The sequence below is a fragment of the Thermobia domestica genome, chromosome 13, assembly GCF_964235325.1.
Source record: "Thermobia domestica chromosome 13, izTheDome1.hap1.1, whole genome shotgun sequence".
NCBI lineage: Eukaryota > Metazoa > Arthropoda > Insecta > Zygentoma > Lepismatidae > Thermobia > Thermobia domestica.
In genome coordinates this window covers 37646135-37667497 of record NC_137466.1, presented here as the reverse complement: position 1 = coordinate 37667497, position 21363 = coordinate 37646135, and the positions used below count along the sequence as shown (strand labels likewise).

General features: G+C 36.3%; 1 protein-coding gene across 1 annotated transcript; it reads right to left on the bottom strand.

Annotated features, from left to right (window-relative positions):
• Positions 1-5792: 5792 nt before the first annotated feature.
• Positions 5793-11752, bottom strand: LOC145669162 (uncharacterized). Its single transcript, XM_081737495.1, has 2 exons — positions 11697-11752; positions 5793-6197 (listed from the first exon to the last, which is right to left on the bottom strand). Exons 1-2 carry the CDS (start codon positions 11748-11750, stop codon positions 5832-5834), a joined length of 420 nt encoding a protein of 139 aa, XP_081593621.1. The 5' UTR covers positions 11751-11752; the 3' UTR covers positions 5793-5831.
• Positions 11753-21363: the final 9611 nt, after the last annotated feature.

Below are 21363 nucleotides of genomic sequence, written 5' to 3'. Positions count from 1 at the left end.
TTCATGGATTAGGGGCCGTGGTGCCTCAGTGGTAGAGTGTACAACTCTAGTGCATGGGGTTCTGGGTTCGATCCCAGCTCCCACCAAGTAAACTTTGTGGTGGACAAACATCGTGGGTTTTCTCGCGGTTCTCGAACTTTCTTCATTCCACCATTTCATTCATTGCTCATCATCACCGTCTCCTTTAGGCTAACCGCCATAACCATGGGATGTAAAACTCAAAGATTTCATTTCATTTTTTCTTTATGTATTAAAAAAACAATTTGAAAAATAATAGAAGTTATAATAGCAAATGAAAATATTAATTATCCTTCCCTCAGACGCTTATAGTTACAGAAATAAATAATTATCAACAATCTAAGTGCTTAAAATAAATCTGAATTCGTTAGTAATAAGTGGGCTCTGGAGTTGCGAACGAGACGAGACGAAAGAATTATTGTGCTGAGACATTGCTTTTCCAATAGAAAGATAAACTTTCCGAGACGAGGCATCATTTTCGAGACGAGGTAACCTAAACTTTTCTCTCGTAGGCAATCGTATTAGTCCCTAACATGTGTTGCCTTTTGGTGCGAGCGGTCCCAGGTTCGATTCCCAGTGGGAACACTCGGTCGAAACAGCTTTTTCAGAACAGCTATCCAGAATGAGGTTTTCCTCATTCACACCAGGCAAATGCCGGGATGCTACCTAACATACAGGTCTCAGGACACTTCATTCTTCATTCCTTTCCTTCCTCGGATAGTGTGATCGCCGAGGGATGCCCTCCCTCATACGTGACGGGTTAACATGACCATAGATGCCGAAAGCCCAGAAATCTAAGTCCTAAATTCTAAATCTAACATTTATCAACTAACTGAAGATACTTCAATTTACTTAAGAGCAAAGAAAATAATTAGGGATTTAGGACTGAGATTCTGGGCTTTCGGCGTCTATGGTCATTTAGCCCGCCCGTCCCTCGGCGAGCACACTATCGAGGGAAAGGGAAGGAAGCAGGGGCGGCTTGACAATAAGTGCTGCAGAGCTGCAGAACTGCCAGCTATTTTATAGAATAAATATATTTTCAATTGAGTTGAATTGTGCTTAATTTAATCAAGGTAATAGCACGTAATGATGATATTTGATCTAACTGTGACCTGAAATTCTACTGCTGGATATGCTACATAGCGTAGAATTTTTAGAAACACCTTCTGAAGCTTAATAATATTGCAAGAGCTGTGCACGGATTACCCTATGCTTTAGCATTGAGACCAAAATCTTCACCAGCCGCACTGTATTACGTTTTCCTTGTTAGATAGGATTTACTAGAGCTGCATTTCAGCAGCTCAAAACTCACGAATACTACCGAAGAAGCCGAAAACACACGACGTGATACGACTAGTAGACATGAGTAAAGACACTTGTTTCATAGAATCTGGAAAGTCCTCAAAATTCTCCCTGCTGTTCTTGGCGAAATTTGTTAGAGATTTATGACCCCTGTTACCTAAAAATCAACGGTGCCACATCTCTCTGTTGTCCCTTTCGTTTATCTTCCATTTATTACTTCTTGAAGAAAAAAAATGCTGAATTTTATCAGCCGAGGGTTGTGTGTGGGGGAAAATCAGTAGTGGTTAGGGCAAGACATCTCTAAGTTTGTCTGCAAAACCTCTTGTTTTTGATCAAGGTGTTTAGTGTAAGTGTTGTGCGCTATTTTTTGTGCGAGTTTGTGTGAATTTGTGTATTCGGTGGGGATTATTTATGGTAAATATTGTAAGGTAAACAATATTCTTAAAATGACTTCCGTGAAACATTTGTTACAACAACCTTTCTCTTCATTAACTTACGAAGAAAAGCTTCAAATTAAGGAAAAAGGCAGGCCTCTTCCTGATTTAACACTCGAAGTTTCGGGCACCAGTCGTGGCAAAACTTACATTAGGCGTTTTAACAAAGATATATACAACAGAAATAACTGGATATGTGAATGTGATAACACGAATGCGCTCTTCTGTTTTCCTTGTCTTCTTTTCGGTGGGGATTATGCATGGTCAAAGGGAGGAATAAAAGATCTTGTGCATCTTTCCGAAAAAATTAAGAAACATGAAAATTCGAAGCTCCACTTGAACAATCAAACAGATTTGTCGCTTTTAGGGACACTCAATATACGCTCACAACTTGATTCTGCGTACTGGGCAAGTATACAGAAACATAATGAAAATGTAACCAGGAATAGATACATCCTTCATAAAATAATAAATTGTATAAAATTTTGTGGTGCTTTTGAACTCGCAATGCGGGGCCATGATGAGGCAGAAGGTTCCTCCAATCCGGGGATATTTCGTGGACTGATAGATTTCATCGCTGATTTAGACCAAACATTAAGGGAACATTTACAGGGTCTAGTAATTTTAAAGGAACCTCCAAAACCATTCAAAACGAGTTGTTAGATAGCATGCTATTAGTGTTCAGAGAAGAAATAACACGTGAAATAGAGCAAACATGTTTTGTAGCACTTCTTTCTGACGAAACTTCAGATTGTTAATCACAATTTCAACTGGTAGTGATATTAAGATACGTGAGAGAAGGTACTCCAGTTGAACGTTTTTGGGATTTTTATTACCTCCAAAGCATGACAGTGAAAGCCTTGCTCAAGCTATTTTGAGTGAAATCCAACCTATTATGCCGTCACACAAATTAATTGCTCAGTGCTACGATGGTGCTGCAGTTATGAGTGGCCAACATGGCGGGGTCCAAGTAAAAATTAAAGCAGAATATCCATCAGCACACTTTGTGCACTGCTATGCTCATCAGTTAAATTTAATAATGCAGCAAGCGTGTTCGCAAAATACAGAGGTTAGGACATTTTTCGCTAACTTACAAGACATCCCAGCTTTTTACTCTCATTCACCACAACGAGTTGCTGTACTGGATCGAATAGTTAAAAGAAGAGTGCCGCGGTCCGCTCCAACTCGTTGGAATTTTTATATTCGAACAGTAAATGTTGTTTTTGAATACCGAAATGAACTTATTGAGTGCATGGAAGACATTAGGAAGGAACTTAGTCAATATACAGCGATAAATCAAACCTCAGCTATTGAAAGAATGTTGCAGTGTGAAACATTTGTATTCTAGTTGACATTTTTTCATCATATTATGCCACACGTGGACATACTATACAATCAGCTGCAAAAGAGGAAAGCTGATCCTAGTTATCTAGAGAATGCCCTTAAATCATTTGAGAGCAATGTACAAAGGTTGAGAGGAAGCATTTCCAAAATAAAAGAAGAAGCACAGAATTTGGCAACAACATCTACACCTCACGAAATAATAAGAAGACGAAGAGAAGATACAATAAATTCTCGTCGAATTGCAGCGATTGAAGTGTGTGATGTGATCATAAATACAGCGAAATCTAGGTTCCAATATACTGGTCACCTTGTGGCATCATCACTTTTGTGTTCAGAAAACTTTTTTCAGTATGTTCAACAGTTTCCCAGTGATGAATTAAGTGCAACTGTGACACAATATCCATACTTAGAGAAAGAGCGTCTTCGAACTGAGTTGGGTGTCATTTATGACCGGATCGAGTTCAGAAATATGCAAGGTTCCTTACCATTTTTAAATTTTCTGAACAAACACAATTTGTGTGACAATTTTAGGGAAACCCTAAAACTTTTGGAAATTCTTTTAACTACCCCAATGACAACAGCTGAAGCAGAACGTTGCTTCTTAAGTTTAAAAAGAGTTAAAACATTTTTGAGAAGCACAATGTGCCAGGAAAGACTCAATGCTTTGGCTGCCTTATCAATCGAGCGTGACTTCATATCCACCATTCCGAACTTCAATGATAGAGTAATAGAACATTTTGCACAGCAGAAGACACGTCGGATGGACTTCATTTACAAACGATAAGGTAAGATGTCTATAATTCAGTAGTATTGATAAAATTTCTGTTTGTAGACATTACGTGAATTCGGAATTTTTATGGTATATAAAAACAACATGTTTCTTACGATATGGATGTGGTATTTTTAAGTTTGTTGTACGCAACAGTGGTGTATTTAGGGGGGAGACATCGGGTTCACGCTCCCCCGAAATTCATAAAACTTGTCGGCATCCAAAAGGAAAAATCGAAGTGTCTATTCAATATGTTGTGTATAGCTCCTCCCGAAACAAAATCCTAAATACGGTACTGACACGCAATAATCAAAACAATAGTGTTTTGGTTGCATGATATAGTAAAGCTGTATACATATTTGTCAATGTCCAATTATAATTGTTATTTATAACGATTAAGAGTGCTAAAATTTTATGCTGGTTGGTGTATGCACATTTTATAATTAATTACTGCGAAGAGTAAATTCAATATTCACAAAACAAACTGTGCAGAACTACCTCAGATTATGGTATCGAGCCGCTACTGGAAGGAAGAAAGGATTGGAGAAGGAAAGAAGCGGTCTGGGACCTATAAGTTACGTATCACCCCGGCATTTTACCGGTGTGATAAAGAAAACCCAGGAAAACCTCGTTCGGGGTGGCTGGCCTGAAAAAGCGTTTCACACTTTTTCGACCGAGTACGGGAATCGAACTCGGGACCGCTCGCACCGAAGGCGCGAGCGTTAGCAAATACGCTACGCGGACCACAAAAAGACAATTAGTATAATTTAAGCAAGTGAGTTTCCAGTGCTTCTTGACATAATTACTACTAGCGCCCTAAATTTATAGTGGGCTTTTGGGTAACTATGCATATTACGTGCAGTAAAACACCTGACCGGAAAGGTAAATGTCTATGGTATAAGCAAGAAGAAAAAACGAACCTTCTTGATTTTATCAAACGGTGCTATGTTTGCGAATTACTTATTATTTGATTACGTCAAAATGGTTTGCTGGGAACAGTGTTACAAAAGTTCAGAATTTATCGTTTAAGCTATTTGTATTGTGGAAATATTTGATTACTTGTAAATATAATTCAGTAAATATAGTAGTGAGAGTTATACGATGTCCTTTTATGTGGAATTAGACTGGTTGTTATCGACGGAAGCACATCTAGCCAATATGGTGCTGTATTTGAACGACTCTATTAGTAAAAATTATGGTAAGCTCAAATGTTTAATTTTTCATAGAAATGGAAAAAGGCTATTAATATAGTTAGTTTCAAGCAAAGACTGAAACATTTAACTTTTGCCGCCTTATGCAGAGTCGTTTTGACGTATGATTAGCGTCATACTAAAGGCCTGACTATTGCAGGAAACATATGTTGGACGAACTCTTTAGTATGGCAATAATCACTCGTCATAGCGACTCTGCATACGGCCCTTGATGTATAACTGCTTCTGCTTAAATTTCTAAAAACTTCCCACCTTATGCAGAATCGTTTTGACGTATGCTTAACATCATACTAAAGGCCTGACTACTGCAGGAAATATAGGCCTATGTTAGTAGAACTATTTAGTATGACGCTAATCATAAGTCAAAACGACTCTGCATAAGGCCTTTCGTGTTTTGAACAGCGTTTGGCTTGATTGTGCTTTGAAGTCTTGTTGGCTTTTGGTTGCACTATGTTTCTGTTTACTTTTCCAAAGAATTATATTAAAATTGAATAACTAAAAGTTATTTTAATCTTTAATTTAAACGAACAAATTATTCATAATATTATTACGAAGAAGTCATAAATCACTGGTTGAACTCATAAACTTTGTTTTGTGTGAGTCTCGGACTTTGCACAAGGTACGTTACAGCCGAGAGCAGGAGGAGGAGGAGTCAAATGGAAAACACAAAATATTAATTAATAGTTTTAAATTTATATACAAACTAATGTTCATTCTAGTTGTAATACTATAAATACATTAGTATATTGTAGGTTAATATCCTCCGTAACTACCACCAAATCCTCCTATAGAGGCAGTGTTTCCGAAAGCTTGTACTGCTGGATGTGAAATTCCGCAGTAAGGATAATTAGGACACTGTTGAACAGAGACACCAGCTGGAACGCGTGCAGGTGAACCAGATGCACCATAACCACCGGTTAATTGTCCACCGTAGTAGTTACCATAGCCTCCTCCGAGTCCCAAACTTCCTAAAGCACCTGCTGTGTTTCCGAAAGCCTGAACTGCTGGTTGACCAATGCCACAGTAAGGGTAGTTAGGACACTGTTGAGGAGAGACACCAGCTGGAAATCTTGCAGGGGAAATAGCATAGGCACAAAACAAGAAAGCAGCGAAGATCACCTGAAAAGAAGTACAAAGTCAAATAATTTTGTTTTAAATAACGGATTCAGTATTAGATAATTAAATAGGTTTGCGTATGTAAACATCGACACAACAACAGTTGAACAATAATGATGTAGTCCAAGGGTATAGAAAGGTAAAAGTCACTCTTACAAAACAGAAAAAATCTAGTAAAATGGAATTTACCTAAGTTATTGAGTTTGAGTTTATGAGAACCTTTCATAAATGATTGATGGAAGAAATATTCCCGTCATTGTTTCGCAGCCAGTGAGTTGATATGGAATCGGTGAGAGCTAATGCTGTCATCTGCGCAATGTTTAAGGGTGTGTGACGATAGAAGAAAGATAATTCATGTGTTGTACACATTTAAAGAAAATGACTGACTCAGGATAATCAGAGTTGGTTAACGAAAATTGATATGACATTCAAATATAGGCAATAGACTTAAGAGAGTGGCAGAATGGAATTTGGATAATAAATGTATATTCTACAAGAATTAAGTTTAGAATCGCTCGTCTGATATTGTATTTTATACATTACACATTTCTTTACTATGCTATTTATGAAACTTTACCCAGTTAGGCTTTCTCTTCATGATAAAACTATTCTTTTATTTATTCTAAATGAATTATTACTATTTATTGATATATGAAACAAACAAAATCTTTACAATCGTTCATGAGAAAATGGTGGAAACACGTCTAAAACACTCAATTGTATCTGTACATTCCGAATATACTTAAATAGCGACATACCAGTTAAAATTACATAGCTAAATTACCAGTAAAAATTAGTAAGAAGTCGTCGTGATTTTGTTAACATATCATTATTATATATATATTTTTTCCTATTCATGTTAATGAGGTTAGTCAATCATATATATTGTCCTTGCTGCTTTAAATGATTAGTTTCTTTTGTTTTTGCACACAAAGAAACAAGAAATAAAGTATATATAGATTGAAATGTAGGGAGGAGCTTATTAGATGTTCTTAGCTTCAAGAAGTGTTTTAAGAAAGTTTATCACTACCTACCATCTAGCGGAACGTTTGAATATTCTATTTTGAACTATAATCCATTTGGTCTAGATGAGCGGTAGGTAAATTATTTTAAGGTTGTTTATTGGTTTGGATCTTAAGTGTCCTGTTTGGCACTGAGGCCATATGAGACATGGATCTACTCTACAGCTTAACATGCTATCCGAATAATATGAGTTCCCTCCGGGATTCGAACCAGAGTTTCGTGGACTGAGTTATTCTAAGAAATATCTAATTGACATATATATTTAAGTGACATGGAAAGAAGCGAGTAACTTGAGTTAATTGTTTATGGAAACTAAAATTCGACGCAGTTCGCGACCATTCTGAAAGTTTCTACGAAGCCACGAGTACACATATTTTTTCTACCCAATTTAACTATTTTAGCTACTAGAAATCCATAGTGGGCCATTTTAGAATTGTGACTGAATATATAGTGTTACCAAAAATATGCGTGCACGTATACATACGTTACATCAGACTGTAGCCAGAACAAAACGACATTGGAAGATAATGTTTGAAGGGGCTAACTTGAGTTAACATTACATTCATACATACACATCAATAAAAAACTGAGGGAGCAGGGTGGCTCAGCGGCAGAACTTTCATCTCTGGTGCATGGGATCCTTGGTTCGATCCCAGCTCACGCCAGGTGAGCTGTGATAGACAAACACTGTGTGCGTGGGTTTTCTCAGGGTTCTCCAGTTCTCTCCCACTTTTTTCATTCCACCATGTCATTCAGTTCTCATCATCACCTTTAGCCTAGCCAGCATTACCACGGGACGTAAAACTTAAAGATTTAATTTCATTTTTCATGAACGACTGAAGGGAACTGAACGAAGGTAGTCCTACGAGGGCCGATACGTGACTTTGGGCGCCGCCGTTTGGGCGCGGACCTTTGGGCCCCGCCGTTTGGGCCCTAGACGTTTGGGCGCGAAGCCATTTGGGCGCCAGACGTTTTGGCGCGAGTTAAATTAAAAAGTCATTATGTTAGGCGCTGAGTACTAAGTTCGAATCAAGATATCACAAGGTGTCTACTGTAGTGGAAGTCCTTGAATTATACTGGATTTTCTTTTACATACTAGAAATACTGTAATTTCAAAATTCTAAAAACTGAATTAACAATTAAATTTTGTAAATTTAAGTTTCAACCAAAGTTAAGTGTGCTTTTTATTTGATAACTTTTCAAGCCAAAGGTAAGTAGACCAGACTACATATGACTGACTGCATTACATACATAGTGAGCCTATTCCATTAAAGAAACTTAAAGGAGGCTTTCTACTGTAGTTATGCAATAAGTGTGAATGTCAAACACATTTCTAGTGGCTAAATGACCAATATATATATACACTTAACTATAATTTTTCACTTTGAAATCGTTCTTCTTTTTTTCCTTTCGTCACTGTCTTTAATGGAGATAAAATGCTTACAATGGAACGAAAAAAATATGTGATAAGTTTTGATTTTTATATTAGAATGTTAATATAAAAAAAGTGATATCAGAAGTACGGCATACTAGAGTTCCTAAACTCAATGTCTTAGACGCCCTGTATGCGAAATATCTTTCCCTCAACTCGATTAGGATTTAGAATTTTTAGATTTCTGGGCTCTCGGCATTTAAGGCCATTTAGTCCGTCATGTTTGAGGGAGCACACTATCCGGGGAAAGGGAAGGGAGGAAGAGGCCTGGACCTATAAATTAGGTACCACCCCGGCATTTGCCTGGTGTGAATGAGGAAAACCTCATTCAGGGTGGCTGGCCTGAAAGAGCGTGTTACACATTTTCGACCGAGTGCCCTCACCGGGAATCGAATCCTGGACCGCTCGCACCGAAGGCGAGAGCGTTAGCGACTACGCTACGCGGGCCACTTCCCTCAACTCGAGTGCGCGGAAATCTTTTATTGGTAGTTCTTTATTGGGCTTATGGAAAAGAAGAGTTTGGCAAACGTAATACGAAAGAAAACAAATTTTAATATTCATAAGTATGTAACTATCAACTTTTTTAAAAAAAATACAAAAATTAAATCAATATATTTTAATTAACATTAAGAAAATTATTAACACTCAGTCTGATTCCTTCATTAACTACCTTTCTTATATAATACAAAAATTAGATCAACATTAAATCAGAAGTACAAGAATCGTGAACAAGCGAAAAATCAATCCATGACGAGGTTAGGCAACAAATGCCACAAACGCATTAAACTACTTAATTTAGATTAATAAATAAGATAGAGTTAGAAAATATACAGATAAATGAGGTGAGATAAAGATAGAAGTGTAGGAAATGTATATATCTTGATTCGCGCTTAGTTTTCAGTGCCTAGCATACTTTATATGTCTTAAATTGTGATTTTTACTATGTACCTCGCGCCCAAACGTCTGGCGCCTAAACGGCTTTACGCCCAAACATCCGACGCCCAAACGGCAGCGCCGAAACGTCCGCGCCCAAATGGTGGCGCCCAAACGTCCTGTCCCGTCATGGCTTGCCCTGCCAATCGGCTTCTATAAGGAAATTTTGCTTCGGTACTCTGCTCCACCGTCCACTGAGCGTTTCAACACCAAATCCAATCACTTAGTTCAATTTAGTCTACCACTAAACACAGTTCACATTAAATCCAGTGAACTTGGAAGTAATTTACTTAATTTCTGCACAATTTATGGACGAGGAACTAGATTGTATGTCTGATCTTCCACATGGCTTTTGGTAAAGAGACAAAGAATAACAGGGAGAAGAGAGCTAATTGGTTCTTTGGTGACGCAACAAAAGGATACCACCTAAAATCTCGACACATCAAAAGAAGCCGAACCAATGATAAAATCTGGAATGAGCCTCAAACGAAACTGAGATTTCTCTGCTCCAATGAAAATAATTTCTATCTAAACAAAGGGATGTGCCAAAAAGACATCATGGCCGAATTTCAGAATAAAATTTTGAAGAAATTACAGAATTAAAATTTTTGAGTTTTCTTGCGAAGATTCCCTACGTCTAAATTCCATTGAAAACAGTACAAAACCTATAAGAAACTATAAAATATACACCTTTGAACCCACATTATATAATGATAAGAACAAAATATGCAATATTAATAAAATACATTATATGTAATTTTATGGACACTACTTCTATATTATCGTGACAGAATATTACAATTTTCAGCTAAACCCAAAATATAATAGTCATTTAAAATAATTTTAAATTTTCTTTCTGAAGCTAAGCATGAACATGAATATACAGGGGGTTCAAAATTTCACGGACCATGATACATTATACTTAGGTATAATGTAACATGGTAACTGATCTTTCCTGTCTACGGAATTATTTGTTTTTTTCCTTATTTATGAAAAAAAATGAGATTTTGGGATACGACCCTTCGTGAATATCTTTGTTGATATGAAGGGACTGTGAAACATCAAAACGAAAAATAATAGGCTGGACAGTCATTCAGAAAAAAGCAGTTTAATTATAGTTTAAATCAGGCTTTCTATTCTGTGGTGAACCTCGCCCACCTCGTCGACAGAACTACTGATAAGCAGTCCTTTGTTAGACAACGTTTTCCATAATTTGATACTTAAATCTGTTGCCTATTGTCCAACAGGGCAGTAATGCATCCTCTAATTTTAAGGTAATGAGAATGATCTTAGTAATTCAAAAAAGTAACTAGGGAGTTAGTCAAAATTTTCAAAAGTTTATTTTTTTTGGGGGGGGGGGACGAAACGGAAAGTGTCGAATCTACCTCAACTACTTTCTTACAAGGTTATTTCAAACCAGAATTTCAATAGAACTAAGTATTTTTCTAGACTGTTATTTAAACAAATGTTCTTCAAAGTATAGAAGTTTTCTCTAATTTCACCACATATATGCCTTTAAAATATTGTAGTAGGAAGTTTTCTTTAACTTCTATTTTACAAAATATAATGTAATGATTTTATTGGAACTTAAAAACTGTAAGTGTTCAATCTAATTAAATTCAAAAAAGGACGAGACCCGTAATTGTATTTAATTGGAACTATTAATATCTCTGTAAGCGCATGTTTAGATGCCTAATAACTTAATTGCACGTATTTAGTATAGATGTGGTTTAGTTACAGCCACTCTCATTTTGTTCATGGATGCGGAACTGAAACAATATTTAATGTATTCTTTGTGCACGTGCGTATTTTTATGTGTCACACTTTGATGATGCAGCGTGTTGAAGACGGAACAATAAGCAATAATAAGAATGATGCCCCGAAACTGTATTCCTGCAGATGTTTTGGTGCATCCCTTTGGCGACGTTGATGACAACGTACAACTTCCCATAGTTCATTTAACATACACTTTCCATTTCGAAAATTCTGTGCGAAAGACTGATGCGTGTTAAATTTAATAGGAATTATTGTTATTACCTTCTACCTACTCAAAATGTTTTGAAAACTCATCATAGGATAAACTTATTTTAAAAGAAATATTTTTAATAACTTACCAACTTCATCATGATGTTTCTGGTAGAAAATAATGAGGAAACAATCGTAAGCATTAACTGAGTATGACTGATGTCTTTCCTTTCTGTATCTTATCTTATATAGGTAATCATCCCTTTTCATGTTACGTAATTCTTAAACGTAATTGAAGTTCATGCATTGGTGACTTTATTTAAAGTATTTTTCATACTGCTGCACACGATGCACCGGAAGGAAAGTGAATTCTTCATATCAGAGCAACTAATAAAATGTTGTGTAAGGGAGGATGCTTATAAAATATTACATGCATTTCAGTTGTACTTTTATCAAAAGTAAATGAAAATATTGGAGAGTAGTGATGCATGAACCTTTTAACTTAAATAAAATCATGTTGTCTCTGTTTTACCAGAAGTTGTGTTGTTCAGCTATCTATTATTAGGAGATTAGAATTACTTTCTTTTAAATATCGATATAACTTGGGACCTGAACTACATGTACTTACACCTAAGAATGAATCCACGTCACCCATTCCAAAGGGAGAGCTTCTTCTTGGCTAAGCAGTTACCGTACACACCTTTGGCGTGGGAGACCCGGGCTCGATTCTTGACGGGAGCTCATTGTTCGGATTCCACGTTAATCATTACATCCTTGTCTTATAAAGCCTCTCTGCTGAAAGGGACGTTAAATTCAAAATCAACTCAACCATTCTAAAAGGAATAAGATTGACCATTTCCCGTCTATAAATGTTTATCTCAGGGAGCAAAGTTGACCCAATCTCCCTCTTCATCAAAAGTGTTTTAATGTGAAATATTAAAAAAAAAAAAAAAAAATAGAGATTACAACCATAAGTGAAGTTTTAAGAATTACGATTACAGATGCAACGTAAAGAAGAAGTGAATAACGGTTTTGTGCTAGATTCTACAATATACTTCAAATTCATGTTTTATATCTTGTGGCTAAGCGGATAACATACGCGACTTTGACATGGGAGAATAGGTTTTCAGTTCCAGGCAGGAGCTCATGTGGCTCTGATCTCACGTTAAGCTGTAGGTCCACGCCTCATACAGCATCGTTGCTGAAAGGGATGCTAAACACAAAAATTCAATCAATCAATCTATTATATCTTCTTCTTCATCCAATTTCAAGCTGAATACCTGTTTGCATGATTGTTTCATTATTCAAATCCAGGTACGGTGGCTCATTGGTAGAGCATTTACCTTTGGTGTATGGGGTCCCTCATTCGATCCGCAGTCAAGTAGGTTTGTGTTGGACAACATTCTCTCCAAGGTGTTTTCTCGGGATACTCCCACTTTCTCATTCCACCAATTATTCCATCATCATTCACTTGCCTTAATCATTGTCTCCCTTAACCTGAAGGGCATAATCCTGGAACGTTAAACTGAAAGATTTCATTACAGTTTTTATTCAAATCCACAGTGTGTCTCCGTTTTGGTTGAAATGACTCTTTGACCATGGAACTCGGATCGGACCTGGTTTCTATTATGGTAATTTCGTTAGGATGTGTATCTTAAATGGGGAAGATGTTAAAAATATATGTAAAAGAGTTAAGATTTCACGACCCGTTAGGTTACAGAAATGAAACGATATATAAACTTCTTATTGGACACGTACAGTACCTTAACCTTTTGGAGAATTGCACTACTATGAGGACGAAATTAAGACAATTTCCACAATATATATATATATATATATATATATATATATATATATATATATATATATATATATATATATATATATATATATATATATATATTAACTTACTAACTAACTAACTCTATGGCCTATGGAACCCGCAGGATCAGTGCCGCGTTCACAAAAGCTCTCCACTGACTTCTATCCTTAGCTAATTGCATCCAGTTTCTACTTTGTATTCCTATCTCTGCGAGATCCATATATATTAATTTTGCATTTTGTAAAATGGATAAAATAAGGGAAGGGTTGAACCTAAAATCAATTATTGCAAATAGTTAATACTTGAGTCGAGTTGAGGTTTTATCATTTTATTTAATTTGAAATAGGCATCCTAATGAGGAGAAAATGTGGGTTAAATTTTATACTCCCCATTTGAAGAAATGACATTTCAACTGGTATACTCATATCCATAATGGTGCCAAGCCAGCTGACATGTTTCAAGTGCCATAGACATTTTCTATTTTGCAATATTGTGCAAGTATGAGCCATTAGTTCTATTAGCTAGATGTTAGTCTATAATTCAACAATAAATTATCGGGGATGTGAACTGACAACTCACACGCAATTGTTATAATGGAAGGTTACGCTTCAATGCATAAATGAAACACAACCATTTCGAATTGATAAAATAGCGACTAGATCAGGTAGAAGGTAAAATAGGGAGACAAGAAAGGATAGAAATGAGCACTTGCCTTAGTTTTACTTGGTTTTTGTTGCCATCATGGTCGTGAAGAATGATGAGTAGACTCTTCGAAGTACTTTCCCACTTTGTGGCACTTTTAGAAACCAAATGGAGTTGACGACTGGATTCTTATAATGTCAAATGTGCTAGGACGACGAACGGAATTCTACAGTAGTTCGATGATAGTCCCTGGATAATGATTTAGGTTTCCTTCATGGAATGTTTTTGCTACGTTGAAAATTCATCGTTTGTAGGTCCGCGATGGTGGCGTGAAGACAGGCTATGCCTTGAATGTGACTGGATGTTCTACTTCTAGTCGCACATTTGAGTTGTAATCCACGACTACCCCACTGAAACGTGTCTCCAATAGTTTTGTTAAGAAAGGACGTTGACGTTGGAGATCATTCAACTATTAGGCTCGTGCAATTTAGATGGTCAATGTTTTATGATGGTGAAAGACAGAGACGGCGATTAAGGTGGCAGGAGGGGGAGTTGCCCCCCACTTTTTGAAGTGACTTTTAATATATATAGGGTGGTAGGTAACTCCACCGACAAACTTTGGGAGGCGATTCCTTATACGAAATGAAAGAAAAAAAAATCTAATAAACATGGGTCGAAAAACGTCTCCTTTCAGAGTTATGAACTACCGAAAATTCGAAATATCGCGTTTCAAAACATCCTGGCTTAGAAACTATAGTGCCTATCCCAAGCGGTTTAAGGAATTACACAGGAACTGGTATACGCTCTATCTAAATATCCATGTTTCAGAATTCACCGGTACCAGCGAAACGAACATACCATTAGTACTTAAAGGAGTATCCCTATACTCCAACTTCCTTTTCAGAGTTCCTTTCACCGATAACGGAAGATGGTAAAACATGGATATTTAGATAGAGAACATACTAGTTCCTGTGTAATTCCTTAAACTGCTTGGAATAGGTCCTATAGTTTCTAAGTTAGGGAGTTTTGAATGATTTTTCGAATTTTCAATGGATCATAACTCTGAAAGCAGGCATTTTTCGGCCCATGTGTATTAGAACTTTTTTCTTTCATTTCGTATAATAAATCGCCTCCCAAAGTTTTTCGGTGGAGTTACCTACTACCCTGTATAGTTTCATTTGGAAATGTAAAGTTTTTGTATGTGTTACTGGTTCATTCAAAAAATGGTACCATATTATATTTGCCGTTGCGTGTGTACGTATTGGTTGTCTTCCCGTGGAGTTAAGAAAGCTACAGAAATTGCGTTTTAATTACAATTCAAAGGAATAATTATTGCAATTGCGTATTTCTTTAAATGTCGTAGTATATGTTTGTATTATTTACTGTCTTTCATTTTCTAAGTGTAACAATATACATTTAGTGGCATTTGTGGAATTAAAAATATAAGTTGTTCATTAATCCCCAGTTTCAATATAACTTCTACAAAACAAGCTTCAATGCTCATTACTATGATTAATATTATCCTTTCTATTTATTTGTTTGGCACATTTGTTATTAAATAACCTGATCACAATTTTCCAGACAGAATTTTAAGATGTTCATGAGCAAGGAAACAAATCTCTTCTTACACGTTCGTTATTTAAGTGTACAAAGGGCCAGTACCTATTTGCGTTGCTCTTGTCAATTTACTTAATAAAATATGAAATACGATATACGGTATTTTAACTTAAAAATATAGCATCCTATTACTTATACAACATTTTGTCAAAGTGTTAGAATCAACCAGGAAAACTAACATTGATATACAAATATTCAGATTATGACTTGCCCCTCCACTTTTAACATCCAATCGCCGCCACTGGTGAAAAGGACTCCAGCCTTTCGTTTATTGGTTAGTTTACACAATAATAAGTGAGTATAATGATTTTTCACACATTTGTCTGAGAATATACATCCACAGTTAAAAGTTATATGAGACTGAATTAATAAATTTAATATGATTTAAAATGATTCGATTTTGACAATGATTTAAAGAGTGCAATGAATTAAAATTGCATCTGCATTTTAATTATGGCACAATATAACAGTACTGTATATCCTGTACCATATTTATACCGGGTGTTTCAGATAAAACGCCCATTGATTATAGATCATAAACGACTAGCTGAAAGAATGAAACAAAAAAAAAAAAAAAAAGTTAAATGAAAAACAGCCACAAGTCACATCGAACTGACTGCTTTACAGAGTTTCGTATCAATGGGGCGCAGGTGATCGCATTAGAATTTTAAATACTACGTGATAGAGGGTCCTGTCATTCAAGCAGTGGACTCCATTTGATACACTTTATGATATTTTCCTATTTTTCTTTTTGTTCCATTATTTTATCTATAACCGTTTCAATGTTTCTGGATATTGATGAATTAATGATGAACAAAAGCTAGTAATTATGATATGAGAATAAATGTATATTTATGACATAACTTGTTATTAAATGGTGTTTTCCACGCAATTTCAGAGGGCTTGCACTAACTGTTCTCATGGTGCTGACCTTCCTCACAGACACACACTTACACACACTGAGTTAAACAAAAGAAAAACGTTCGAAAATGTAATTGACAATAATATAACGTACGGCAAAAGTCTCTAGATTATCCTCTCTCTTGATTATGCAATCAACTTACACATGATCTCCATGATCCGCTTTCGGTTAAAATACAATGTTAGTAATTGGTCTATTAACAGTTCCTGTTTTACACTTCACACTCACTACTCTCACTAGTCCATCTTTCAGGGGAAACACTTGTTTAATTATACTTAACTACCATGACTGGTAGAGTATAGTCTTTTTTTTTATCATTATCATTATTATTATTATTATTATTATTATTATTATTATTATTATTATTATTATTATTATTATTATTATTATTATTATTATTATTATTATTAGAACCATATCTTCAATAGAAATATTAGGTTGTCTCGATGTCCATTTTCTTCTTTGCTGGAATTCATGTAGGTAATCCTTTTACCATTGTTCCCAAAAGTGGTGCTTCATTTTCGAAAGGTTATTCCATCGTGATCGGTTGCTCGGAATATCTGCTAGGTATGGCTCGGGAATGCTCATTAAAGGTTTTCTAGTGAGGCAATATCCTAACAACAAAAATGATCACTGAAGAGTCAGGTGATTGGTCTTGAATTCAAACATGCTCAAGACTGCGCAAGAACTCACCAGGGCTTGAAACTCACCAGGGCTTCAAATGATGTACGTCTTTTGCATAGTGGTCCTCTGAGCAGCCGCATATATAATTTGGTTGTGTTAAAATAACTTATAGCGTATAACAGTAAGAAGTAACATTTTAGTGAAAATAACTGAATTTTCAATACATTATAGTTCTACTTCTGTTACTGTGGATAATGGATATGTGAAGATATGAAAGTATGATATAAATTATTGGTATTTGTTTCATAAATAAGGTGGAGCCACTTCTTAACTCAAGAGTAATATTTTGTTTTTTCACCCTCCAATAAATTACCACTGAACATTAAAGTTTGTCTCTTGGTAATTAGAGTTAGTAAGTCACTAACTGTACTTAGTTTATTAAAGGTGGGAGAGGGGCACCTAGCCGTGGCTACTTTGCCCAAGGTTATCTTCAAAAATGAAAAAAAAATGTAGATAATGAAAATAAGTTCTAACAGTGGCGGCGTAAGGGCGGGGCGAGCGGTGCCACCGCCCCGGGCCCCACTTTGTGGGGGCCCCCGAACGGTAAGTAAAAAAATAATACAAAAGGACCTTGTTAGAATGAGCCGTACAAGGGCTATCAAGGTTTATAATCCATACTCTCCCTAAGACTAAACGCAAATATTACACCAAATATCGTATGAAACAACAAGTATCTGTCTAATAAAACTAATCAGTGTCGGATTTCCGTATAAGCTAAACAAGCTATAGCTTCGGTCCTCACTCTCTTGGGGACATGCAAAGAAATTTAGAGGAAAATTGGATGTAGATTAAAAATAAATAAAATAGAAGTTTCATATCTTGGGGGCTCCCATAGAAATTTAAAGGAAAGAGCTCCGAATACAGTTGAAAAATAGTTAAAGTAAACGTTTCATGCTCTTGGGGCTCCCAAAGAAATTTAAAGGAAAAGGCTGCATGTAGGTGAAAAAATAACAAAACAAACGTTTCAGTCTTTTGGCTCCCCCCCCCCCCCCCAAAAAAATAAAGAATGTAGGTGAAAAATACATACAAGTTTCACTCTCTTGGGGCCCCAAAGAAATATATAAGAAAAATGTATGTGGATTAAAATATGAATAAAATAAAAGTTTCACTCTCTACAATAACCTCAGAGAAATTTAACAGAAAAAACTGAGTGTAGATTAAAGTATAACAGAAGAGAAGTCGCAATATATTGTGTTGTTTACATTCTAAGGTGTTATGATGCAAGTAATGGGGCCCCGTCTGCTAGCCTGTTTCCTAAAATATTGTTTATTTATTTATTTATCAGTTCAAGAGAAGGGTACGAAGAAGGGATCAACGTACATAATGCTTTAGTATTCTGTTGCTAACTAAAAGCTCTTTAGTGCAGACGCTATAGTCTCTGATTCACTTGTTTTCCTTCTGTCTTTTCACTTTTGTCCTTTACAAGTCGAATTTTCAGCGAGCAAAACCAATTTTGCTCTTTTTTTTTTTTTTTTGACATTCAATAATAAAACAAGTCTTTAAATACTTAAATATTCAAAATACTTCAGCATTATATTTGATTCAACTCCTGATTGTTCTCAAGTGAAATAGTTGTCACAAATCATTCGATTTGCTGACATACAATGATTCTATTCAAGTTCGGGAAACATTTATTGATTTCATCTCTGTCGAAGAAAAGACTGCTGAGAGTATTCCTGCTGAAATACCTACTGAAGAAACTTCAATGTGATAGGCTTGATATTAAGATTGCAGAGGCCAATCAGACTACAATGGCCGGGCAATATTCTGCAGTTAAAACTTTGATACGGAATATAATTGGCTGTTTTCGTTCCTTGTAAATTCATTGAACCTTATGGCGTACATTAACATTCTGCGCACGTTAACATTCTGGCGGTCACTTTCTTTGGAGCAATGAAACGTTTGTTTGTATTCTTCTCTAGGTGTACTCACCGATGGAATATGCTGCAAAAGCACGTAAAGATTGGTCTGAAACGTGAAAATGACATCAGATGGAGTTCGAAAGCAGAAACTGTGAAGGCACTTTCTATTCAATTGGATGAAGTAATTGATGTGTTGGAAGAACTGCGTGACAGCTCGACTGAAACGCTTGATACTCGAGGAGATGCTGGTCTTCTTCTTGCAAGCACCCAGTTGTTTAAATTCATCGCTTTACTGTATTTTCAAGTTTGAACTTCTCTCATATATTGATCGGATCCAAAAATGACTTCAATCTCAGGATATGAGTTTAAATCAGTACTCTTATTCAGCTACAGAACCTGGTTGACATATTGATACCTGGAGACATGACCTGGTCAAGGAAATCATATATGCAGCTGAAGGATGTTGCAGATCATGGAACATAACTGGGTACACACAGTAGAAGAAGGAGATGCATGCCTGGAGAAGCAAAGAATGAACCCCTGACTACACAGGCCAAAATGAAGCGCACTATCAATGAAATTCTAGATGAGATAAGACAACAAATGTATGACCATTTTACTCACAAGGAACAGACATGAACGTGTCATTCGGACATCCGAATCAAACCTAGTCCATTCGATAAACATAACAAAGATATGTTCACAAAGATATATGCACAAAACATTAGGTGCCATGGACAACAGGGTAAGTCCTTGAGGCCCAGTGCCACTAACTCTAACTAACTAACTCTATGGCCTATGGAACCCGGAGGTTCAATGCCGCGTTCACAAAAGCTCTCCACTGACTTCTATCCTTAGCTAACTGCATCCAGTTTCTACTTTGTATTCCAATCTCTGCGAGATCCATCTTAATATTGTCCTCCCATCTGCGCCTAGGTCTTCCTAATGGTCGTTTTCCGATTGGTCTTCCAGTCAAGACTGAAAGCGTTTGTACTTTCTTCCATTCTAGCTACATGACCCGCCCACCTAAGCCTCCTAGACTTGACAACCCTAACAATGTTGAGTAAACCATATAAATTATGTGGTTCCTCGTTATGAAGTTTCCGCCATTCCCCATTCCCGTTCCTCTTAGGCCCGAATATTCGTCTCAGGATCTTGTTCTCAAATACTTTCAGTCTATGTTCTTCCCTCAGAGTAAGTGACCATGTTTCGCAGCCATACAGAACAACAGGCATGAGGCCCATTACCCTGTTAGTATAAACAAAATCATAGACTCGCAGTGAAATAGCTTTTGCATCAACACTGTTCATTCGAAAGTCATGGTTTATAGTTTATTCTCTTCAGCATGAAACAAGCTTTCCAGAGATATTGGCGCCCTAACGTACCTGAACAGGAAAAATTGGAATAATGTCGGGAAAATTCCCTCTCATCAACTTTGGCCCCTTCTGGAGTAACTCCGGGTAAAAGCATACATCCCAAATGTATCTCGAAAAATACTATAGGGGATAAGAAATGAGTGAACCAAGTTTCGTTTTGATAGACAGAATAGGTATGAGAGGAAATGTATACCAATACGCTCTATGTATAGAAAACCGAACCTATGACCTGACCTATAAAGAGAACATAATATAAAAAAAATAAAGGCGTCATTTATAAAAAATATAAAGGATATCAGAATAAATAGTAGTGCGTTTATATTTTATCTAATATGTTCTCTTTATAGTTCGGGTCATAGGTTCGGTTTCATGTGTACAGAGCGTATTGGTATACAACCTTTCCACTCATACCTATTCCGTCTGTCAAAAACAAACATAGTACACCCATTTCTTAACCCCTATAGTATTTTTGAGATACATTTGGATTAACATTATGTGCTTTTACCCAGGACCACTCCAGAGGGAGGCCAAAATTCATTGGAGGGATTTTTGGAGGGAATTTTCATGATATTATCCTACTTTTCCCTGTTCAGGTCCGTTATGGGCGCCAGTACATAGCATCTTTGGAAAGCTTGTTTTATGCTGAAGAGAATGAACTATAAACCATGACTTTTCAATGAACAGTGTTGATACAATAGGTATTTAACTGCGGGTCTTTATACTAACAGGTTAATGGCTCCCAGGGACTTACTCTGTTGTCCATGGCACCTAATATTTCGTGCATGAATATATCTTTATTATATTTATCGAATGGACTAGGTTTGACTCGAATGTTTGGATGACACGTTCTTGTCCGTTCCTTGTCCGATGGATGACCTGAACGACAGATTT